General features: G+C 39.5%; 1 protein-coding gene and 1 pseudogene across 1 annotated transcript; both read right to left on the reverse strand.

Annotated features, from left to right (window-relative positions):
- Window positions 1-24,300: 24,300 nt before the first annotated feature.
- On the reverse strand, window positions 24,301-25,173 carry LOC149239039 (CAAX prenyl protease 1 homolog pseudogene; annotated as a pseudogene).
- Window positions 25,174-25,573: 400 nt separating this feature from the next.
- LOC149239040 (eukaryotic peptide chain release factor GTP-binding subunit-like) lies at window positions 25,574-26,149 on the reverse strand. Its single transcript, XM_089369733.1, has one exon. It carries the CDS (start codon window positions 26,147-26,149, stop codon window positions 25,574-25,576), a length of 576 nt encoding a protein of 191 aa, XP_089225859.1.
- Window positions 26,150-26,551: the final 402 nt, after the last annotated feature.

The raw sequence follows: 26,551 nt of genomic DNA on the forward strand, positions 1-26,551 counted from the left end.
CTTTTCTTTAAGTCGTTCTTGTACATATGCTTGAACTAAATGTTTTCTTGTCATTTTTTGCTGCTCCTTTTCTTCCTCAAGATTTCGATTTTTGTCGTTCTGTTTCTAAAAGAATGGCATTTGCGTGTTTTTGCTGTTCCTTTTCAAAAGGAACAACATTCTTGATTTTTTTGCTGTTCCTTTTCAAAAGGAACAACATTCTTGATTTTTCTGCTGTTCCTTTTCAAAAGGAACAACATTCTTGATTTTTCTACTGTTCCTTTTCAAAAGGAACAACATTCTTGATTTTTCTGCTGTTCCTTTTCAAAAGGAACAACATTCTTGATTTTTCTGCTGTTCCTTTTTCAAAGGAACGACATTTGCTTGTTTTGTTGTTCCTTTTCTAAAAGGAACAACATTTTGATTTTTGTTGTTCCTTTTTCAAAAGGAACAGCATTGCGGTGTGTTTGCTGCCCCTTTTTCCAAAGGCGCAACATATTGTTGATTTTTGCTGTTCCTTTTTCAAAGGAACGACATTTTTGCGTCTTTTGCTATTCCTTTTTCAAAGGAACAACATTTTTCATGGCTGCTGTTCATTTTTCAAAAGGAATGTCATTTCAAGTGTTTTGATATCTTTTTCTAAGGAAATAACATTTTTTTAATTTCTGTTGTTCCTTTTTCAAAGGAATGGCATTGGTGTGTTCTACTGTTCCTTTTTCAAAAGGAACGACATTTGCACTTTTGAGACCTATGCTCCTTTGTTGTTCCTCTTTCCAAAAGGAACACTTCTAGCATACCTTTTCTCTCCTTGTGAAACATATTATCCCTTTTGCTGATCTAAATTGATGATGCTTCTTGCTCCTGTTCTTTCAAAGTCTTTTAGAGACAGCTATGCACTTATGCAATGAACACAAAATCACAACATACTGAAATCAGAAAATTATAAATCGCTATCTTTATAAGGCTCTGTGTTGGTAAGAGGACAAAAGGAAGGACACACTTATTCATCATCTTTTGTTGTCATTGTCTTACTAATTTTGCCTTGATTGGTTATCTTTATCGTGACATTCCCTTTAATCCTTTTCTATTATTGTTTAGGAATAAGAGCAAAGGGTTTATATCTTCCTATTGAGATGATAAGACTTCTTCCACCATTCCTACTCTTAAGGAGTGTTGAACCACCCTTTGTGTATAAATAAGGAAAAGTGCTTTATGAAAAAGAAGAAAGTAAAAAGATGAATTATAAGTTGTCAAATGCAGGATAGGGGGTCTCATCAAGAGCCAGCCTACCATGATCATGAGGATGGAAGTGAAGTGGCATTCCCACTATGGCCACCACACCAGGGATATGGTCCAAAAGGTATATCAAATAAACAAACCTTGGAACAGGAGGTCTCATCACGAGCCGGCCTACCCACTTTTCGCTCCCTCCTCGTGAATGGAATTATGGCTAACTGGTTACCAAGCCAGCATAATGGCCTACACTTTGACATTACATTCCTTAATATGCACATAAAAGATCATGGTTCTAGGGGTGAAATAAACAACTCTGCCAAGGTTATGGACACCTGTCGGCAGCAGAGCACTGTTAATGGTATTGAAGTCACATTGATTACACCAATAGGTAAGATACTAATACTCTTTTGTTTCTTATATCCTAGGCACTAATCATACATTATCTTCCGACTTATATATCGCATGAACATTTATTACCACCAATCATGGCAAAGGAGGTGACAATGACTACTTGAGATTTGGCAAGTACGACAGACGTCCTATCCCCCAGCCTCGCATCATATCACGGTAGCCTCTTACGTAATACGCGATCCAACTTTATGCCTCGATTTCGATAATTCGTTGTTTTTCTAAACATGGCATATTTTCATACGTTGTTCCTTTATGACTCGGTTGCAGATCAGGTGCTGCTCCTTTCTTTGACGGCTGGGACAGCCTATCACATTGTGGGGGGGGAGGTTAACCTCATTATTCCCCGGATTATGTGTCAGCTCACTATTCGGGAAAAATAGTGTACTAGGGTATGGCATGGCTTAATGGCATGATATTTCTATTTTTTACACAAGTTGTTGTTCATAAGCCATTTCTGTTGCATACTCTGTGATTTTTTCAAATCTTGCGATTATTACCCTCTCTGTGTTTCGAACAACACAAGCAGTTGTTGTTCCATTGAGAATACATAGTGAAACCATCGGAGGAAGGGCAATTCGAAGGGAACCTCAGGAGTTGACAGTCTCCGCTGCTGCCCGGGAGATCCTAGAAAGAGTAGGGTGGCTGACTTATCTCAGCCGCTTGCAGGAGTCTAATGAAACAATGGCGATTGAATTCCTGTAGAATCTGCAGGAGGATCACTCCATAGTAAGGGGGAAGCAGATAGCGGTCACCGATGATATAATGGCAGAAGTTTCGGGACTACCAGCCACCGGACCTGTATGGACACTAAAGAAGGAAAGATTACACAAGATCATGGAAATCTTCTAGGACGAAGGCCAGAGCTTAACGATTAAAGGGAAGGGAGTTCTGCCAGCAATGCTAGGAGAGCCTTGGGCAGAATTAGCAAGAACCATGCAAAGCTACATCACCTGCGAGGTGAGAAAAGACATGGTAAGACCACGACATCTTAAACTCTTAGCTGTTATAAAGCATAAATGCTCTGTAAATTTGCCTGCACTTTTGAATTCATTACTTCATGACGTTGCATGAAGCCTAAAAAAGGCACAGCATGTAGAGTCAGTTGTCACTCACCACGGCTGTAGGCCTCCGCATGAGATTCCTTCTCCAGCCTATTCTCTCACTGCCTTGCATGTCAACTACAACGTTTTCATGAGGGCATGAAACAGGGTAAGCAGGGGGGTGTGTGGAGTACTAAAAAGGTATGCTTTTGATGGTCATTTCAGTGGCTTTTCAGTAGAATTTGTAAACCTTTTTGCATCATGAACTTGGAAAACAATAAAGAAGTATAACAAAACATGTGGCGTTAATACGCAAGACTTAACCGCAGATAGTTGTCATTCTCCTGTGCAGGAAAGGGTGAAAACGAGGAGCTGCTATTCCAAAGAAAAAGACAAGAAAAGGGTAACTGTTGTCCCTTTGACGGGGGACCGAGTACAAACAGGGCTTAGCATATCAAAGCAAACTGGCCTAGAAAAGGAGGAGAAGACACCAACTCGGCGGAGGAGAAAAGAAATGATTAAGGATTAAAAGTTTGGCGAATCCCTCAGGATCTTTGATCCTGAGGGATTGCTGCTTTATTTATCTTGTTACATAGGCATCTCCGCTGACACCTTTATATAAAGGGACGACACTGTTAGCTTTGGAGGATGCTTTTATGTAACTTTCGGTTAAAGATCAAAATTTGATCATCGAGTCTCATTGAAACTGGTTCATTGTCCTTTTGTTCTATGCATTAATATAAACTTGGTGATTATCCTATCTCTGCGTCTGAATTAACTTAAAGCGGTGTACCCTTGGAGGCTAAGGGCCCGGCCCCGGAGGACACTTGCTTCTGTATCACTACGATTTGATTTCTGCGTGGTTTGCTTATCGTCGTTATTTGGTAATTTGATATGCTTTATAAGTTGCTATAATATGCTCTGTTAAGATTCATTCATTAAGGTTTTTACAGAAAGAACTATTGTATTGACTCTGCATTATATTACTAATCCTTTCAGAGTTGATTGAATATTACTAGTCTTGACCGAATATTGTTACTATTTTGTTACAGAGCTCTTATGTTGTACATTCATGTGATAGAATTTATCTGAAGGTTGTGTTCTTTACGATTCAGGAGTGATGCTGTTCCATTTTGAAACACAGTTGTATTCTTGTTAATGAAGATTGATGCTAGATCAGATTACTCTTCAAGCGTGTTGTGTGTGTGTATGATTTTGAAACGCTGTTCCATCACTTATTAGTAATTAATGCTGTTCTGTTAGTGTGTGCTGCTTGATTTTCCTGAAGAATGAAAGATTGTTGTTTGATTACAATGAGTGCATTTGAGTTAGTAGAATAAAGCTTGATTACTGCTCGCGAGACTTAGTTGTTCGATTTCTGTTCCATTTCAGAATTGTTGTTCCATTTTAGCATTGTTGTTCCATTCCAGATTTGTTGTTCGATTTCTTATTTGCTGTTCCATTTTTCTACCTGCCGTTTCATTTACTCGCATTTGTTGTTTTGGTGTGAGAGACGATCTGTGGCTGTAGTGAGCCTCGGCATTTACTGTCTAGCTCCCAGACCTGTGGTCCATGCTCTAATTTCCTTTCCATCAGTTTCCAAAGGGATGGGCTATCGCTGCCGAACCCTTGACTGATAAGTTGCCTAGCTTTAGAGTGTGTGATTTATTCATTTGAAGTAACTTAGTTATAGACAAGCATCCGTTTACTCTTGTATTTTTGTTGAACGTTGTACTACTAGCATTACTCTGACAAATGATAGCCTCAGACTGAGTCACTCTTTGAAATAACAAAATGCTCCCGGATTGACATATTAATGTGAGGTAATTAGAGGTGAAAGAGACCCTTTTTATAGCTCTACAAACATCATATGTGAATTTGTTAGAAATTTATATATTACACTGCAATGGAACACGTAAGATATATTTCAGAAAAATAAACATAGAAAACACATAAAACAAAAGACACACAGGTATACGTGGTTCACCCAATTTGGGCTATGTCCATGGATAAATAGCAAGTAGTTCCTTTTATAGTATCCAACAAAATGAAGAGATACAACCTACAGTAGATCCGCTATAATTCTCTCTTTGATCTCAATCTCCTTTCTCTTCCTTGCTCAGAATACAAATCTACATAGACACAATACAATTCCCTCATATAAAGTGAGGGGTTTCCTTCTAGGAAAAAAAACCCTAAATTAAACATAACTTCTACCATCAGATCTCTACCTAATGAACGGCCGAGATTGACAACGAAATTACAACATTTTACAAGGTAATTTTACATCTATTTTTAGCTTCGGGGGCGCTACCCCAGATCCCCTGTCGGGGGGGGGCCTCCAAAGGATCGTAGCTGACGCCCCCAGAACTCCCTTGCAGCTTACATTTTATGGATGGTGTTGCTGCCACATTACGAACTGGGGTCCAATGCGGTGATACCTCTGAATAAAGAAGATAATCAGGCTCCACACCCAACAATCTCCCACTTGGAGACTGATTATAACAACTCCACTGTTGTTTCATTTGCTAGAGAATGACTCCATTTTGGACCTGACTATTTCTCATCTTCTTCATCATACTTGAAAACCAATTGAAACCAAGAAAAATCTCATTTTCTCCCTAGTTACAACTTTTGTTATCATATCTGTAGGATTTTTGCTAGTATGTATCTTCTCCAGCTTTAACTGTCCATCTTCCAACACTTACTATATGAAATGGTACTTGAGTTGTATATGTTTAGCCTTGGAATGAAATGCAGAGTTCTTTGCAATATGTATGGCACTTTGGCTGTCACTGTATAACCTACCCAACTCCTGCTTCCTACCCAATTCATCGAGAAACATTTGTAACCAAATCATTTCTTTACTAGCCTCTGTATCAGAAACATACACTACTTCCGTCGTTGAGAGTGCAACAACACTTTGCAAGTTTGAAGCCCAACTAAAAGCTATTCCACCTACAGTAAACACATACCCTGTGTTTCTCACCCGCCATATGTGCATCAACATATCCCTGTGGAGAAATGTTTGAACCACCAAAGGATAATGCTTGATTTGTGGTACCTCTCAAATACCTGAGAATCCACTTCACCGCCATCCAATGTTCTTTTCCTAGATTGTTCATGTACCTGCTTACAACTCCCACTGCATGTGCAATATCAGGCCTTGTGCAGACCATTGCATACATTAAGCTTCCAACTACTGATGCATATGGAACTTTAGATATATAAGCCATTTCTTCCTAAGTCTTGGGACTCATCTCCTTACTTAGTTTGAAATGGCTAGCCAATGGTATACTAACAGGTTTTATATTCTGCATATTAAATTTTTTTAGCACCTTTTCTATGTACTCACTCTGAGACAATGTTAATTTTCTATTCTTCCTGTCTCTAGTTATTCTCATACCAAGGATGTGTTTTGCAGCACCCGAATCCTTCATTGCTAATGAGTTTTCCAATTTTATTTTGAGCACATTTATTTCCTCCATGTTAGAACATGCAATAGGCATGTCATCTACATGCAATAACAATATAATATAGCTGTCATCATTTTTCCTTTTGAGATAAACAGAGTGATCAAAGTGACATCTAGTATAACCTTGTTCAGACATAAACCTGTCAAATTTTAGATACCATTGCCTTAGAGCCTGTTTTAATCCATACAAGCTCTTCTTCAACATGCACACTAGTTTCTCCTTCCCTTTTACCTCATATCCTTATGGTTGTTGCATATATCTCTTCCTCCAAATCCCCATGGAGAAAGGTTGTCTTTACATCTAACTACTCAAGATGCAACTCTTTAGCTACTACTAAACTCAAAATAGTTCTAATTGGAGTCATTTTAACAAGGGAAGCCTCAACCTCCTTCAACAATCCCAATCACAATTGATAAATAAGTTAGCCATTGAGAAGCAAAATTATGTTGAGGTGAAGGGAAAATTGAGGAGGCCACCTCCATCAAAGCCATGGGAAAGCAGCCTTCAACACCCATGAGAAGGCCAACCACTAGGGAAATCACATCCAAGAAACTAAAAGAAAAAATTTCCTTGATACAAGAAAGAAAACGGTTGGTATAGGAAAGAACGTAGCTATTACAGGAAGGAAAAAAATTGCTATACGATAAGGAAAAAGTTCTATAGAAAAGGATAACAACACCTAAAGAGGAGGAAAAATTTCAATGACTCTAAGAGCCTAATCCATAACCTAATCTTTGGTCCTATTACAATTTTGTTCAAGTAGAAAGAATTATACCTGAAAAGTTTGGAATTCTCCTCCTATTTGACTTTAAAAAATAGAGGATCATAACTCACCAGTGGATGCATATCGCAAAATCTAGGAAAATATAGGATGTGGGATTCATGGAGGAAAAGATGCAACAAATGGGTAAGGAAATGGTTGAAATGAGGCTAAAGGAATTAGTCATGAAGGAGAAGCTACCATTAGAAACTAAGAGGTTGAGAATAGAAAATACAGGAAAAGGAGGCACAACTTGTCACCATGGCAATCTTGTCCACAGAGGCCATCCAATGTAGGAAACCATCCAAATCATATGCCATTTTCCTCAAAGGAGAATGGCTGGAATTCCAAATCAAGACATTGTCACAATATGGATCTATACCCTTTTATGATTATAGGAGGTCCATTGACTGCTGCTATCAGGTAAGCATTGAGGACAAGTCCAAATTGGCTGAATTTTATATGCAGAACATTGTCCTCATAGACATGAACTTTTGGGACCCCAATTCAATATTGGGGGATGCACAACTAATGAAACTAACCTATTGGCTAGACCATGAAGAAAAATGGCTAAGAAAGTAAATATGGTTATGGTGAAAGAAGAAAATGAGCCCCTATACATCAGAGTAGAGTTAATAAACCCCAAGGATGTCATAAGTAACCATAACATTATCTCTTTATATCCCAAATTGGTCCCTTGCTACCTAGCAACACAAGAACAAGCCATCCTCCATCTCAAAGATACGTCTAGGCTATTAGGGACTAATAGTTTGTAGGCTTGCCAAATAAGATGGCATGCTCTACTACAGAGTCTACAAATAAGGGAATATCACTCCCTTGAAAGGCGACATCTATGGTGACATCTTTCTAAAAATGAACCTTTCAGGGGTCCATTTACTCTATGGTGACATCTTTCTAGAAGCGAACTCTTACCTCTGTTGCATCCTGGTGTACTTCTTGGGCTCCTCTATCCAATGCGTCTGATAACATGTGCATCATTGTCTTGAGTGCAGATGAACCAAAAACATGTTGATGCATGGTGTCTGCACTAATCATGAAGTTTGCGCTGGTCGCTATGGGCATCAACTCGTCAAAGTGTGAGTCAAGCTCAAGTCAGAATCATGCCTTTGCCTTTGCCTCGATGAGTGTCCCAATAGATGGGATCGCATGTGTGTGCACACCAACATCCATACTCCTGAATACCCATGCATGGGGAACCTATACCTTCAGTTCAACTGCTCTGGACTTCATCATCTTGGGCAAGTGTAATAGGGTTACCTTGTATCTCATTGTCCATGTTTTCATGTAGTCAACAACAGTATGCAAGTTCCACAACATACATGCTCTCCTAGCACTTCATTGCTGCCAACTGTTGAGATGGTCAAATCCCTTATGCATGGTGCCAAACTTGGAATACAACGCCCGCATTATTTTCTCAAGGGAAAATACTTCATATAATATTTCCTTCTTCAACTTTTCTTGGGTAGATGCTATAAACAGTTCTCCTCCTTGCTAGGTCATTTGTAACTCCTTAGCCATTCATTCATTCTCACCTATCAATAAGCGAACACTTGAGCTAGTGGCTTCAATATATTCTCTCGTATCATCGACCAATGCTGCTGAATGCTTGCACACGTCAGACATGATCACTCGTTCTGTAAACTTCACAGGAGATGTGTTGTAATATGGAATAGATACTTTGCATCATTTCACAACTCTATGCTATGACTTGTCAAATGATATGTTGTGCATATCTCCTTCTGGATTGTCTCCAAGGATCTGAGTATCTCCTTGGTCGCTAGGGAATTACTCTACTTCCGGATCCAGTGAAGCTATTGGGTTTACCTCTTGGTGGTAAGGCATGAGGTTGATGTCTTGATGTAACTTTTGCTGCTCCATATCCGTATCCATTTGTTCCAGTGCTTGTTCAATCTCTTGAGCAAAGTCCTTCTACTATGATTGCTCCCTATCTGCTTGGTGCCAACTGTTCGAATGAGTCTACTACCTGTACGGGTGCAGTTTCATCTGTCTATACATGTTGCACCCCCTGCTGTACCTATTCATTTTGTGCTTCCTTCTCTTGTCTGTGTAGCTCCTTTTCCTTCCAGAGTTTCTCCTTCAACTCATGCAACTCCTTCATTGTTTCCTCCATCCTCCTTTTTTCTCTCTACCTTTACACATTCCTCCCATCGCAATGTTGCCTCTTCGCCTCTATTGCCAAAGATGCTTTCTGCACAAGCGGGTTTGCTTTAAACTTGTAGCTTTGTTCTGCCTCTGTGTTGTCGACAATCTTTCTCTTTCCTTTGTCACACACTGGTATGTTTACCTTTTTTTCTGCTGCTACTATTGCTCTCCTGGATGTTGCTTCACGTTGCTTTGTTAACGATTCCACAATGATGCCGATTGATTCATTGGGCCTGGAGAAGATATGACAATATTTCCATGGGTCTTCCTCTGCCCAATGACTCGACCTATGGATCCACTGAAACTATATTGTCGTGTATTCATCATTCACAATAAAATGTGGGTCATATAGATTGAAGCTTCATACATTGAAAGGATATATCTTGATCTTCTCTGTTTCAACATACGCATGCTTGAGGTTCCATATAACGTACAACCTGATCTGCAATGGAAGAGTGGGCCAAGGTTCCTTCTTCTTCCGTTGTAGCCTAGTTGACAGTCCTAGCGAGATGTGGTATGATACTTCTTACATGACGAGCTTGTCCATGGCAAACTTTGGCAAAACATGCGGAGGCTTCTCCATGCTGCACATTCGTATGAAGGTATTGGACGGCGAGGCATACCAATCCACAATATTGATTAGTGCCTCCAATGCTTCCTTCGACATGCAAGGTGGATCCTGTTCAAATATCGTCTTATACACAAGGGTGACAAAATGATATGATAGCTATGTGATAACTCCTCTGAATCTGCATTCGGAAAATATTTTACAATAAGTATTGAAAAAGGTATTTCTCGATGTCCATACCCACTTCATGCCTGGGAACTTCTGACGGGCATAGATTACATCCAAGATGTAAGTGGACATGTGCTTTCTAGTTGCTGACCTTTGGGTGGCTATCGAGCTCCTGTTACCTATTCCTTTAGCCTCTGAGCCAACATGTCGGACCAATTTCATGCTTTGCCTTCATTGGCCAGTTGGTCCAACGCGATCACCCAACTTTGTAGGAAGGTCTCCGTGCTCTCTTGGCCATACAAGCGACATGAAAAGATGACCAAGCATTAATACATCTTCTGCAGTATCTTTATCTTGTAAATATGGTTGGGTGTCATCCTAAATTTGTTTGGCTCCTTTACCTAGTTCTTTAATATATCCCTTGAATTGGAATTACTGTTGAGTATGCTGAAGGGTGTCTCCATGGTGATCACTGGCTTCAAAAAATGGTACATCTACTGATAATCCTGTGCCTCAAAGGTAGCAAAATTTGTCCCACTGACACTTCTAAATGTCATTGTAACGTGATCAGTGTGCGAGACAATCCAATTTATCATGTTTGTGCATGGGAATGCAGGATACCTGCTTGTAATCCGGTACAAGTCAGACTTGTGAATGTTCACATAGACTTGGCAGTATTTGAGATCTTCCCTAAATCTGCCTGAGAATACATTATTGACCTCTTGCCATTGCAGCTTGATGTATTTTTCTACAATCAACTTGGTGTCTTCATAGATCGGGAAACTCATAGACACTCAGCCAACTTCTGCTTGAGTTGTGCTTCCACCTATGTCCTTTGATCCTGCTCTCTTGGAACCCATTGATCCTAAAATACTAAGAGGTAGATAAACACTTGCTATGTCTGGAGACATGGTGACATGCATGGCAAGAAATATGTCAGTTAAAATCAAAGCAAACTTAAGGGATGACATGCAACATACCTCAGGACCGACTGGCAAGGATTGCGTAATTTTCACTAGGAGGGCGAGAGACTGACTACCAGAACTTCAAAAAAGGTAGTCTGGAATGTTAGAAGGTTGGTTGACTGCTGGGATTGCACAATGCATAATCTAGACTGGCCTAGTGGGTGTTGGGATTGTGCAATGTGCAATCCCATATGGAAAGTGATGTAGGCCCAAGGACTGCATTGGGCAATTTTCTGGGCCAACAGCCACTACATCTCAGAATTGCACAAGGAAAGACTAGAGGGCATTCACTAGCTAGAATTGCACATTTTCTATGAGGAAGGCTAATCCTTACCTCTTAGAATTGTGCAATGTTGTCTTGGTTAGGCTGTGCCCGGGCCAAGGTTGCCTAGACTCACCAATGGGAAACTGAAAGCAAATGAAGATGTGAATGCATGGAGATACTGAGTGTAATTAGGAGTGAGTGATCATTCATGAAAATAGTGAATGTAAGATTGAGAAAATGGAACAACATGCATGTATGTGAAACGAGTCACTAAATCAGAGATCGGTCGTGCAAAATAATGCCATGCATGCGACAGTAGTGAGATGCTAACGAAAATTGAAACGGTGCTTATGCAAGCTAACATGCATGCAAATGACATCAAGCATTCACATAAATGAAGTAGACAACACTCACACAAGCCAAAACACAAAAAGCGACAGAAATGCTGCAAAAAGACAAGTTAAGCGGGCTTACCCAGAAATAGCTGAGTTGGATGTGTCGAAGACTCCTGGATGTGTTGTGGGATGTTAGACCTCTGAGATTGATGTGAAGAATGAGCTTTGAAGTGTCGAATAAATGAGTTTGAGGCTGATGATGCGCATGCCACAAAACTAAGAAAAATCGACACTTGGAGGAAATTTTCTAAAATGATCTTTGCATGTAACCTCCATCGGCTAAAAATAGCTCCCTAAAATCTAGGGATGCTTTTTCATGTAGCTATTTTCTATTTCGGGAAAAAGAAGCCCATGCATGAAAGTCATGTTTTCTCAGTCTCGGGTGCATCTGGTCAACCTGAGGGATATTTCTGCACAATTTCTAGGAGGAAGCTGGGCTGGCTATCCAGAGGGATTATGCAATTCCCGGGAGGAGTAGCTAACTATTGCCCATAATTACGTAATTTCTGGGCTAATTTGTCTCGCTGGGCTAGATTGCACAATTTTCTAGAGAAAGGATGCTTGATAGGATTAAGCAATTTCTAAGCGCAGCAAGCTGCCAGTTAGATTTGTGAAATTTTTGGAGGGAAGGCTTGTTCCCCTCCAGAATTACACAATTTCTTGAGGGAGTTGCTCAGCCAGCAACTAGACCATGTTCGGAGTGGCAGCTTGTGAGGGGGCTAAGACAAGCTATCATGCACAGGCTTCCAGGTTGCTAGAAAACCAATGAAGCTCATGTACTTGACAGTGCATGACATGCTCCTAAGGATGGTTGATAGGGAGGCTCTAAAACGAAGCTAAGGAAAAAATTTGGAGGGTGGTTTTAGTAGCTACAACACTTGGCTAACTCACTGAATGGACCTTTTTTGTGAAAACCAAGTCTAACACCTCCAGAAGTATTGTTCAGTTCTTAGTTCGCCTTGGTTTCCACACTTGCTTGATTGTAAGATGTGGCATCTGCCAAGCTCTTAGTCGGTCGGCACGCATTCCAAGCTAAGTCAACACAGTTGTTTAAATTAGGGATGAGGGGCATATTGGTGCACAAGTAGTATAGTCGTCAAAGTTGTATTTTCATCTCTGGTGTTCCTTCGCTGCCAGTAGGCCTGGACAGTACCCCGACGGAGTCACAAAGGAACACAAGCATCACTCTGTTGCCAGCGAGCCTGGTCAGTACCCCGGTAGAACTACTTGCATCACCTCTTTGAATAGGAAGCCTTTCTCTTCTTTTTCCTTATTCATTTTTCATTTTTGAAAATTTTCACTTTTTCTTTTTACTTTTTCCATTTTTCATTTTTCATAACTGTGCATAACACTTATTCATCTCTGAGGTAGAAGAGGGATCCCGACTTATTGAGAGCAGAAGAGGTTGTTCCTTCAGAGAAGTAGTTTATATATACCTCTGACGTGCTTGTTAATATTTTCCTGCTCACCTTACTCTACTTGACTGAGCTGGCAAGGGTTAACCTAAAAACAACTGACTAGAGTAGGTGACACTAGTTAGCGTGCAAGCATTGTATTTTCACCAAGGTTCACTTTGAACAAATAAATATTTTCATTGGTGTATCATGGACTGAGGATAACACGTTCTTTACACAGAGGTAGGATGACAGATAACCAAGTATTGATAACTCTACAAGTCCTCTTGTACTTTACTAATCTTGTTTCAAGAGTCGCACACGATTTCATGCGAAACTGACGTATGAACGTAAACAAGCAAACAAACATAAAACAAAGCAAAAGAAGAAGTAAATTCGTAAGATAAGCAAGTATGAAAACAAGCATGTAGGCACACAAACATGCAAGGTAAGAAGCAAACATACATGAAAGAAAGAAAACCAAAAGGAAACACTACTCCTACTCCTAAGCTAACTGTGGATGGGCATAATCATGTGAAGTGATACTTCCTATGCAGAAACCGGCGCATTGGTCGACCCATGTTGGTGAAGGCATGCTTTGTGAGAAAAATAGCTACGTGAATTAGTAAACAAGAAAGATATAACAATGAAGACAAACGCACTCCAAGTTTAGATGTTTCCACATAACAAAAGTGAGTGCAAGTACATGACATGCAGTCCGTGGACTTATCACAGTGTTGTGTGATACTGTGTGCAGATGTTAAGCATACGCATACTCTTGACTGTGACATGCAAGCAAACGAAAGAAACAAATATAGATTGTGTCATGCACGCGTGCTTGCTATGTAAGATTCCTCCAATGCATGAGTGACATGATCATGTAGTTCAAGTGGAGGAAGCATAATCTGTGTGTGAGATTGATCTTCAGTGCATACATATGAGTGATGAGGAGCCCCGGGTGTTTCAACAATTTTCTGATCAGAAGTGAAACCAACCTTAGGACAATGAGGACCTGACATAACCATCAGCCTGGGCTGAAGTGCCTCGACAGTCTATGGGGTTTCGACTTTGTTGACAGATATATCATCATACATAGGTGGCTTGGAAAAATAAACTGCAATATAATAATCATTGTGATCAAATATGGGAGTAAATAGATCATGATAGATATGATTAGGAAAATCAATGCTTTCATCGGCATCCTCATGATTTGATGAATCAAACAGAGGGGTAGATGAGAAGTGGAAAAATTCACCCTTTGTTTTTCTAGAAAAAGCAGATGAAAAGTCAAGTGGATTTTCAATGAATAATTTATCCTCTCCATTGTCAGATGATGGACTAACATCCGACGTGTTCTGCGAATGAGAAACAATGGGTGCATCCATAGGCAGAGATACAGATGCGAAATCAGGGATGACAAAATCACCAAAGGTGTCAGGAAAGAGCAGAGGAGGCTCGGATAGAAGGGAGTCATCCTTCGCTAATGGTTGATGCTTAAGCTCCTAGTCATACTCTTCATGAATGACAACGCAAGTTGGTTTTGCAACACCAACTCCGTCGATAGCTTGATCCTTGCTCACAACAAGTGTAGAGTCCAAAACGGAAGAACACAAGACAGTGCAATCCAGAGGATCAACAAAACACGAAGATGGAGATTGAGGTTAAACAATCACGTGAAAACCCAATGGGTTCACAACCAAGATTAAACGAAAATAGGAAGGAGCAATGTTAGGAGGATGTGTCAGTTGAACAAATGTGTGTGCATTCTCTCCCACATCACTTTGCAATGGTGGAGCTGTTTGATGAAGGGATGGTGGATAGTCACTTGTGACAGTGACTGTTTCCATCTGTGATTGTGCAACTCCATCACCGAAGTATGCTGAGTGGGGCTTGGGCTTGAATTTCTTCTTGGGATGGACAAATTTGTTAAGATAGTATTTGAATCTATCCCAAAGATATGGAAATTTCATTTGGCTCTTCGGAGCTTGAAACAGCAACACACGGAAGCATTCCCAAAATTCCTTAGGTGATTCATGCGGGGCCTTCTGTTGTTGTAACAATTTTTGGTCAAGAGGTTCTGGATCAGAACGATGGAAAGTAGATTCAGTTAGATCACAAAACTACTCAAGTGAGTGCATGCCACGAGGAGGTAGACTATAGAACCACAGTTGTGGGGATTTGTGAAGTGTGTATGAAAGCAACAGGATGACCTCTTCACCATAGAACTCATCTACATTATCAAGGAATGCATAGAACTCTTCTAAGTACTCAGACCGGGCTACTTTTCCTTCAACATCATATGTGAATTTATTAGAAAATTATATATTACAGTGCAATGGTACACATAAGATATATTGCAGAAATATAAACATAGGAAACACATAAAAAAAAAGAGACACAGATATACGTGGTTCACCCAATTTGGGCTACGTCCATGGAGAAATAGCCAGTCGTTCCTTTTATATTATCCACCAAAATGAAGAGATACAACCTACAGTAGATCCGTTGTAATTCCCTCTTTTCTCTCAATCTCCTTTCTCTTCCTTGCTCAGAATACATATCTACATAGACAAAATACAATTCTCTCATATATAGTGAGGGGTTTCCTTCTAGGGCAAAAAACCTTAAATTAAACAGAACTTCTACCCTCAGATCTTTGCCTAATGAATGGCCTAGATTGACTGTGAAATTACAACATTTTACAAGGTAATTTTACATCTATTTTTAGCTTCGGGGGCACTGCCCCAAATCCATTGCTAGGGAGAGCTACCAAGGATCATAGCTGGCCTGCCCTAGAGCTCCCTTGCAGCGTACATTTTATCGGTGGGGTTGCCACCACATTATGAACTAGGGTCCAATGCGGCGATACCTCTGAATAAAGAAGATAATCAGGCTCCACACCAAACAATCTCCCACTTGGAGACTGATTATAGAAACTCCAATGCTACTTCATTTGCTAGATAATGACTCCACTTTGGACCTATCTATTTCTCATCTTCTTCATCATACTTGAAGACCAATTGAAACTGAGAAAAATCTCAGTTTTTCCCTGGTTACAACTTTTGTTAACATATCGATAGGATTCTAGCTAGTGTGTATCTTTTCCAGCTTCAACTGTCCATCTTCCAACACTGATAGTATGAAATGGTACTTGAGTTGCATATGTTTAGTATTGGAATGAGATGCAAAGTTCTTTGCAAGATGTATGGCACTTTGTTTATCACTGTATAAACTGCCCAACTCCTCCTTCTTACCCAATTCATCCAGAAACCTTTGTAACAAAATCATTTCTTTACTAGCCTTTATAGCAGTAACATACTCTACCTCCGTCATTGAGAGTGCAACAACACTTTGCATTTTTCAAACCCAACTGACAGCAATTCCACCTACAGTAAACACATACCCTATTTTTCTCCTCCTATTATCTCTATCACCCGCCATATCTGCATCAACATATCCCTATAGAGAAATATTTGAACCACCAAAGGATAATGCTTGATTTGTGGTACCTCTCAAATACCTGAGAATCCACTTCACCGCCATCCAATGTTCTTTTCCTGGATTGTTCATGTACCTTCTTACAACTCCCACTACACATGCAATATTAGGCCTTGTGCAGACCGTTGCATACATTAAGCTTCCAACTACTGATGCATATGGAACTTTAGATATATAAGCCATTTCTTCCTGAGTCTTGGGACTCATCTCCTTACTTAGTTTGAAATGGCTAACCAAAGGTATACTAACGGGTTTTTGTATTCTGCATATTAAATCTTTTCAACACCTTTTCTATGTACTCACTCTGAGACAATGTTAATCTTTTATTCTTCCTGTCTCTAGTTATTCTCATACCAAGGATGTGTTTTCTAGCACCCAAATCCTTCATTGCAAATGAGTTTGCCAATTTTATTTTGAGTACATTTATTTCCTCCATGTTAGAACCTGCAATAAGCATGTCATATACATAAAATAACAATATAATATAGCTTCCATCATTTTTCCTTTTGAGATAAACAAAGTGATCAGAGTGACATCTAGTATAAACTTGTTCAGACATAAACCTATCAAATTTTAGATACCACTACCTTCGAGCCTATTTTAATCCATACAAGCTCTTCTTCAACTTGCACACTAGTTTCTCCTTCCCTTTTACCTCATATCATTGTGGATGTTGCATATATATCGCTTCCTCCAAGTCCCCATGGAGAAAGGTTGTCTTTACATCTAACTGCTCAAGATGAAAATCTTTAGCTGCTACTAGACTTATAATAGTTCTGATTGAAGTCATTTTAACAACAAGAGAAAATATCTCATGAACGTCTATACCATTTTTCTATGCAAACCCCCTCACCACAAGTATAGATTTATATCTTTTTCTACCTCCATCTTCTTCCACCTGTAAACCCATTTATTCCGCAATGTTGTTTTACTTGTAGGCAACCTAACTAAGTCCCAAGTCTGGTTATGTGTTAAGGAGTCCATCTCTTCTTTCATGGCTTTCTCCCACTTCTTCTTGGTTTCTACCTGCACTTCTTCTTCATAACATTCTCGTTCACCAGAATCAGTCAACAACACATATTATAATGAAGGAGAGTATCGTTCAGGGGGTCTACTTATCCTGGTAGATCTCCTAACATCACTTTCAGGAACTTGAGGTTCTTGGTGCTGTTGTGGTTGTTGTTGTTGTTCTAGCCATTGATCATTATGATTTCAGGCACCTTCACTTTTTCTGTGATCTCATCAAGCACTGTGTATTCTCTGTTTTCTTTTTCCTATTTGTTTTCCTGCATCTAATCCTTATACAAAAGCTTTTCATTGAATATGACATCTATGCTTCTAATTATTTTGTGTTTTTCATAGTCATAATAGCGATAACCAAAATCATTGGCACAATATCCAATAAAGGCACATTTCTTTGATTTTTCCTCAAGCTTTGTTCTATTTTCTTTATTAATGTGGACAAATGCTTCACAACCAAAAGTATTTAAAAATAAGTAGTTTACCTTTTTACCTGTCCATGTCTCCTCTAGAATACCACCATCCAAGGAACTTGAAGGCCCTCTATTTATTAGATAAACAACAGTAACTACAACATCTTCCCAAAATTGTAAAGGCAATCATGCATGCAATCTCATGCACCTTGCACGCTCTGTGATTGTCTTGCTCATCCTTTTTGACACACCATTTTCTTGTAGTGTTCCTAGAACTGTCTTCTCTTTGCCAATTCCATTCTTTGAGCAATACCTATCAAACTCTTTGCTGCAATATTCACCTCCATCGCCTGATCTGAGACACTTCAACCCTTTCTTGTCTCATTTTCAACCAAAGATTTCCATTTCTTGAAAGTATCAAATACATCAGAGTTATTTCGAATACAATAAATCCAGGTTTTTCTGGTTGCATCATCAATAAAGTAACATAATAACAAGAGCCATCGAGAGATGATACCTGCGCAAGTCCCCATACATTTGTATACACAAACTCTAATTTTTTTCTCTTCTTTTCTTTCCGAACTCTGAGGAATCTGACTCTCTTCTATTTTCCATAAACACAATTCTCGCATAATTTTAAATCAACATGCTTCAAAACCGGCAACAAATTTCTTCAGTGAAGAATCTGCATCCCCTTCTCACTCATGTGCCCGAGCCTATGATGCAACAAGCTCATACCTTCTCCTACATAGGTTAAAGCATTAGCATAATTAGAAATACCATTGCATAAATACAATGTACCAACCTTTTCTCCTTTTGCTATTACTAGGGATCCTTTAGTGGCCTTCAAAGTTTTATCTGTAAAAGTAGTTGCACAGCCTTCATCTTCCATCTTCCCTGTTGAAATCAGATTTTTCTTTAGATTTGGAACATGCATTACCTATTTCAACAACCATTGATTTCCATTCTATTGTTTTATGAAAAATGTACACATTCCAACGATTTTACAAGGTTTATCATCACCCAATTGAACTTGTCCAAAATCTCCTTGAACATAATCATGAAAATGTTTCCTATTAGGTGTGGTATGGAATGAGGCCCCTGAATCTACCACCCAGGCATCAATAATATTTTCTAATGAAAGAATCAAAGCATCCTGCAACACATCACCTGTCACATTCACTTCATGATTGTTTTCTTGTTGCACGTCTCCTTCGTTTCCCTTCTGAGACTTATAGTCTTTCTTGAGGTGTCCTTCCTTCCCACATTTACAGCACATTATACCCGATTTGGACTTGGATATACCTTTCGTTGACTTACTGTGATATCTTGGGCTCTTTCCTCTTTCCATTTTTCTTCCCATAGTCTCTGTAGTCAAAGCATTACCTGATGTCTCACCGAAGCTTTTCCATTGCATTTCCTCGCTAAGGATTGCACTGAAAACATGATCCAAATTTAAAGTACTAGATCTAGAGACAGAGTTACTAATGGCCATAACTAAACCATTCCAACTTTCTAGCAATGAGCACAGAAATAACGGAGCCCTAACTTCATCATCAGAAGTTACCCCTACAGAACTTAACTGACTAGTAACTGTATTAAATTCATTTAAATGATTAGCAATAGATCCACCTTCTGACATCTTCATATTAAATAAATGCTTCATAATAAATACCTTATTTTAGGCTGAGGGTTTTTCATATAGTTTGGCCAATGACAACATTAAACCCTCTGTTTTCATTTCCTTTGAAATATTAAATGCCACCGATGCCGCTAGGCACAACCGTATTGTTCCAAGTGACTTTTTTTTGAGAATATCCCATTCCGTGTCTATAATACTCGTCGGCTTCTTTGTATTTCCACTCAATGGTAGGTACATATCTTTCTGGTATAGATAATATTCCATCTACATATTCCACGCTGGTATGTTTGGCCATTCAATTTTTCAACCCTAAACCTACCATCTTCCGCCATTTCTCCCACTTGAACCAGGAATCCTTCTTTCCCATGAGTTTATCAACCAAATAGACCTTCGACTCTGATACCAGTTGTTAGGGAATTATGAACACAGAAAACACATAAAAACATTGCAAAAATATAAACACAGAAAACACATAAAACAAGAGAAACACAGGCATACGTGGTTCACCCAATTTGGGCTACGTCGATGGAGAAACAACCAATCCTTCCTTTTATATTATCAAGCAAATTGAAGAGATACAACCTACAACATATCCGCTATAATTCCCTCTGCGCTCTCACACAATATCCTCTCTCTTTCTCACTTAGAATACAGATCTACATAGGTTCAATAAAATTCCCTCACATATAGCGAGGGGTTGCCTTCTAGGGAAAAAAAAACCTAAATTAAACATAACTTCTACCGTCAGATCTTTACCTAATGAACGACCCATATTGACTATGAAATTACAACATTTTACAACACAATTTTACATCTATTTTTAGCTTTGAAGGCATTGCTCCCAATCCCCTGCTAGGCAGGGGGTCCCAAAGATCATAGCCGCCTCCCTTCGACCCCCCTTGCAACATACATTTTATGGGCAGCGTTGCCACCACATTACAAACTAAGGTCCAATGTGGCGATACCTCTCAATAAAGAAGATAATCAGGCTCCACACCTAATAATCTCCCACTTGGAGACTTATTACAAAATCTCCACCATTGCTTCATTTGTTGGACAATGACTCCACATTGGAACTAGTTGTTTCTCATCTTCTTCATCATACATGAAGACCAATTGAATCCGAGAAAAATCTAAGTTTCTCCCTGGTTACAACTTCTGTTAACCAGGTCCAATGCAGCATACATTTTACGGGACCCCCCTGGACCCCCCTTATAACGTACATTTTACAGGTGGCATTGCCGCCACATCCAATGCAGCGATACCTTTTAATAAAGAAGATAATTAGGCTCCACACCCAATAGAATTCAGACATGAGATCAAAAAATCCCTCGTGATGTTGCGAGGTTTGGCATGTGAAAGACAACATGGAGGGATGAGTGTGATGGAATCCATGATGGATGTGAAAAGGTTTAAAACAATATGAGAGGACATAGCTTGTCATCTGGCCTTCCTTCTAGCACCAGAAATGTTGACGGTGATGGACCTGCCAACATGTTAGGGGATCTCTTGGGTAAGAATTCCCAACTATACCTTAGACCGTTTGGTGTATGAGTCCCAATAGTAGGTCATACGGTATCGACTTGTCCGCGGTTGCGTGCAGATGCAAGTAAGATGTCCCATTTGGCAGCAACAATGTGACATATGCAGCAATTCAAGGAAGGTTCATGAACGGTTCTAACACACGGAGGGTGAGGTGAGTGCACTCGGAAACTTGTGAAAGCACATAGTTAAGAAGGGAACACACGAGAAAATATGCATCAAAAAATAGAAGGCAAGTAAGCTAGCAATCGAAAGTGATGGTTAAACCAATAGCACATTTGAGTAAGATTCATACATACATATACAGAAAGAGTCTATACACACATGCGTAATAAAACATATACATATATCATTTAGAGTAAACAATATAGCTGAAATACAATACGACATATGCATGAAACGTGTTGGTTCTGTTATATTAAGAAGTGAAAGTTCCAGTCATATAATACAACCATGGCCAACCACTAGTTCCAATAATAGAACTCTAGAGTCACTGTCCCTTGCTCCTCCAAAGAGATATACTAGCGCTGGACAGTGGAGAATCCAAGGCTCATTACAATACTCTCCAATCTTTCCCTAAGATACTCCTATTGGAAACTTGGATGACCAAAAGGCTCTATGATGAGTTATGAGGGACTATATATAGCAAAGGGTGGGGTGGCCATTGAACCCTTTTTGACTGTTCATCTACCCTCATGACTCTTGATCTACTCTATGACTGTTACATCCAACTATCGACACTTGAACTTCCACTTGACAAGATGTTACATACAATCTGCACATGTGTTCGGGAATTTATCCAGGACAAAGATTTAAAGGTATTACAGACTCATGTGCATGGATGTGCCTATGTTACTTTATGCAATGGATCGACAAGATTGAAAAACACATAGACACTGAGGCAGTTAGAGAAAACATAACAGGCAAACATATAAACACAACAATTTTAATAAGGAGTTCACCCAATGCTCTTGGGCTACGTCTCCTGGTCCAGCCTTCAGTGGTGGCCTCTCTATTATGTTTTCAAAGCAGAGTTTTTACAACAATGAGCTCAATTTGAGTCTCACTCAATAGATATGAATCAATAGGAATGGAGTACACAGACTCTCCTTACTGAAACTTGACCTCTATTGGTCACAGTAGTATGAGCCAAATCTAAGACTCACACATGACAGACCTATGCCAAGGAGGTCGCTTGAACCTCTCAAGCTTTCTTTGGAGTACACAGACTCTCTGACTCTCTCTGGCTCTATCTGGCTTGATGTTGCCTTCAGGTTAGCTTAGCTTGTTCTCTTTGTTCTCTACTCTTAGATTCTGTGTCTAACTAACTCTCCTCTATGTGTTATCTACTTCTATTAGTTCATGGCTTTAAAGCCAATATGCTTTCTGACAGTTCGTTTCCGCTTCTGAGCATTCTGGTTCTCCTGCCACTATTCGTTTGAATTCCCCTATTCTGTGTCATCATCACTATATAACGCTTCATAGGGAGGTGGCCACCTATTCTGCAACGGGTGAGTGTGTCAGGTTCCTTGGACCCATTTGAACGGTCGTTATTTCCATTTTCTCCAAGATTTCCCACGAAACATGAATCTTTTTCCAACTCATCATCTATATCGGACTTCAAATCCAATGTAATCTTGCTTTATAACCTTGTCAAGTCCGGTCATTTATTTTGACATGCCTCTGTCGTTGATTTGGGCCCCCAAAATCCTAGAATCATCGTTCATATCAGGCGGGTAAGTAGCATGACGTTTACCTGTCTAATGTGAGTGGTTTTCTCTCTCTTCCGCCAGACGCGTGTCACTCAATGTGTGGCATCAGGCAGGACTCGGTTGAAACTGCTTACCACCTCAAGGCCTTCCGATATCCTACCGGTTTTGTGGAATCTCGCTCCATGGAACCGAATTAATTACTTTTCCACATTTCATAGTCATTTCGGGTCTAGGCACTCAAGGTATTATCTCAAAATCAGGCCCTGGAAGGCTGCTGACTAGGAAGACTTCAAGTAACTATTTCAGACCAATATTTTGACTAAGGCTTAGCCTCCTTAGCCTGAGAGGGCTCTCTCAAAGGGTTATTGATTTTGACTATTAATAAGATGGCTAACTCTCTTGAAATAACATTAACAAATATGAAGGCTGGACAAACATTACATAAGTTTCCATTGGGCTTATGGAGTCAATCAAACCTCAATAAATAATGATATTTCCTTTACATAGAAGTCAGGGCATGTGACATTTAAATGTTCAAAACACAACTCTTATAAAACCACAGTTCATAGATGAGTACAGGAAGTCAGAGCAGTATAAGTGAATTCTGAGTGATTACTCATCTAAGCAACTGAAAAAAGACATGAAGGACAAAGTAAAATAACACATATTGAACATAGAAATGCTTTATGAATCCTGAGAAGAAAAGCATATAACTTATATTACTGAACTCTGTTTTTCCATAAGCCAAAACAGTCCTCTGTTTTATAAAATATCCAACCCTCATTACCTAGATGTTCCAGCTATATATAGAATTCTTATTCTACCTAATTCGAGATTCCTCCTCCAGCATGAGGGGAATTCGATAACTACTTTTGATGACACCTATCTGCTTTGCAACTAACTATTAAATACAATAAGTGCTAACTGGAGTTCTAAAGAGATCTAAATCTAGTAGGACTCTAACACCGTGTTATGCTAATAATAGCCTTGATTACAATGGTTCTTGTTCTTTGACACCTGGTCTTCTTTAGATTTGGCTGAGCTGGATGTTAAATACACCATATTGACCTTGAACGCTGAATCCTTTACTGCCCCGTAGTATTAGGAGATGTCCCCTGCTTCTCGGCTTTTGTTTTCATTAATTTGCTCAAATATATAACAACATGTTTCTTAGTCTTTAATAATCCAAGGTATGGAACGCTGCCATGTTTCTGATGTGCTGTAGGCTGTATTGATGATGTGTCATCCACTATTTTAAAAACCAAAGAGAAAACGCATTCAAGCTGTCTGATGCATGCTTCAATTCTTTTATGATATGACAAAATGCCACGTCCTTAATACGTTGTCCACCGTTTTCATATGTGTAGGCAAAAGTTCTTGCAAGTTGTCTTGATCTTGTTGAAAGCTGATGGCTTCAGATGATTCCTTGTAGACATACCCCTTTTCAAAATTCCCGCTTGTATTTCAAAACCGGTTGACTGAGATTAGATTGTGTAGCTTCAGCAGTTTCGCAGCGTGCTACGAAACTGCTGTACATTAATCATCTTCAACAGTTTCGTAGCACGCTACGAAACTGCTGTGTGATTCCAAAAACACAGTTTCAACCCAAAACTTTGAAATTGTCTGGGTTGATCAGGTGGAAAATAAGGAGCCGGCGGGCAATCTGGAGAACATTTCCTCCTCATTTTTGCACTGCTGAATCCAGGTGTCATATATCACTATACGCTTGTTCTTGAAAAATCCATACATGTATGCGTTGATGTGTGTCGATCTTGTTGAACCATCAATCACAAATAGCTTCTTCAACAGAAACTTTAGAGATGATGCTAGCCTTTCAATATTCAACCTAAGTTGCCCTTCCGGAAGAGGAGTGAACTTGTTGAAGAGAGGAGCTATAAGAATAGAATATAAAGACATCATCACTAGTGACAATATAAGCATGAAGGCCCAAAGGTATATTGCTAAATATTGACCTCCTTTCTGCACAATTATGATTATTGCTGAAACAATTGGTGGCCCAAGTAAAACTGAAAAGCCCAGACCCACAACCATATTTCTGAGAAAAAGCCAAATCGTTTGTTTATTGAATCCATGTCGAGCCTCAATGACAAAAGTTGAATACAGTGAAAAAGGCAGATCTATCAACTGAGACCAAAAAGTAACAGCTGCTAAACATATGAGTGTATGAATGATTTCATTATGAGGATCTAAGCCCAAGTTTGCAACTACAACTTCTGATTTCTGCCAAAGGAATGGTAATGCTCGAAGAAGTAAAATTGTTGAATCTCCTATGATGGTCACTGCTACGTGAACAAAGTGGAAGCGGCTTTTATCAATGCTGTAAGCTCGAGATTTTTCAAACTTATCTTGACTCACCACTCCTTTTAAAGGATTAGGCAGATAAGGAAGCTTAAGTGACGTATGTTGCCTCAAGTCAAGGTATGTCTCAATGAAGTACATGAAGATCATGAAACCAACAACAGCTTCCAAATAGGGAAATGCCATTTTTTAGACCAATCTAAGACAAGCCTCGCCTCGCCTGTAGCGAATAAAGGGCCAACTAGTAAAAGAATGGGATGCAATAGACCTGATCTCCAATTGAGTTGAGTGCCGAGGAAGCCGCGATAATAAGGTAATACGGGGGTCAATATAAAGGCATGATGCAATTCCTCCATTAGTTCCTAAAAAGGGCAATTTCTCCCTTGCATTATTCTTCATTTGAAGACAATTCTGGTCATAAAGATTACTGACATCATGTTCACCTTGCATCTAAAAATCGAAGCGATTTCATGGGTTGCCTCACATAATCTGTGCAGAAAGATGAATTAAAGAATCCCTCGAGGCCCCACTCATTCTATTAGTGCATATGGAATAATTGCCGAGGGATAGTCTCAGTGAATTTCCGTCAGTTATTCATGTTATTCAGGAGCTTCACAACTTCTCCAATTGCGACTGTTTTACTTTCATCCCGAAGTGTGAACCTTCCAAGTTGAGGAAAATCAGAGAACTTCTCAACACAGATAGTGTCATTTACCTGAATGCGACACAACACAACTGCTCCAGTCTTAACAAAAAGACATTTCTTTTTCATTGGCTTTTTCATCCTTGGATCCATCTGCTCTAACAGCTCCATTATCTCACATTCCTCAACAACAGAATGAATATGCAGTACAGCTTTATAACCAGCAGTAAATATTGCTTTATGTTCCAGTAGTTCTAATATCTGTAACTGAGCCTCAAACTCCAGCACTGCTTGAATTGGATTTGAAATGGAAGACAAAACAAAGCCTGTAGAGATGTCATCTTCTTCAACACTAGATAATTTCACCCTAACATTTTCTCCAGGCCTTGCATACTTTATTTCATCACTTTCACGATAAACAGCTACAACTTTCTCGTGAACCTTATTTGGCGTTATAGTTAAGCTGTCTCCTTGCCTTACAGTGCCTGACTCTGTTTTTCCCATAACCACAGTTCCCATATCCTTGAATCTATCTATTAATGGCATCCTGAAAGGACCTTTAGGATCTCTTGGAGGTAACCTGAATGCAACGATTACTATGGGATTGTCAATGAAGGAGTTGTTCCATCAACTTGAATAGCATCAATGACCTCTCCAAAAGTTGGCTGTTGAGCACATCCACAAGAATCCATTATAGTCCTCCACATCATACAACAGAGTGTCCTTTATAGGCACATATCCTGCATCCCTAGACAACTTCTCTAATATTGCATAGATATCCTTTGTTTGAGAGTGCGTTCGGTCTCCTATGACAGAAGTATGCACTGTGTTTTTAATCTCAATCCAGCTCTGATAGAGAAGAAACACGGGACTTCCATCCACAAGAACCCTTTGAGAAATTTTTAAAAAATGAATGTTCAG

This window comes from Pinus tabuliformis, chromosome 8 (genome assembly GCF_031772625.1).
Source record: "Pinus tabuliformis cultivar Carrire ecotype Pingquan chromosome 8, CPIR1, whole genome shotgun sequence".
Lineage (NCBI taxonomy): Eukaryota > Viridiplantae > Streptophyta > Pinopsida > Pinales > Pinaceae > Pinus > Pinus tabuliformis.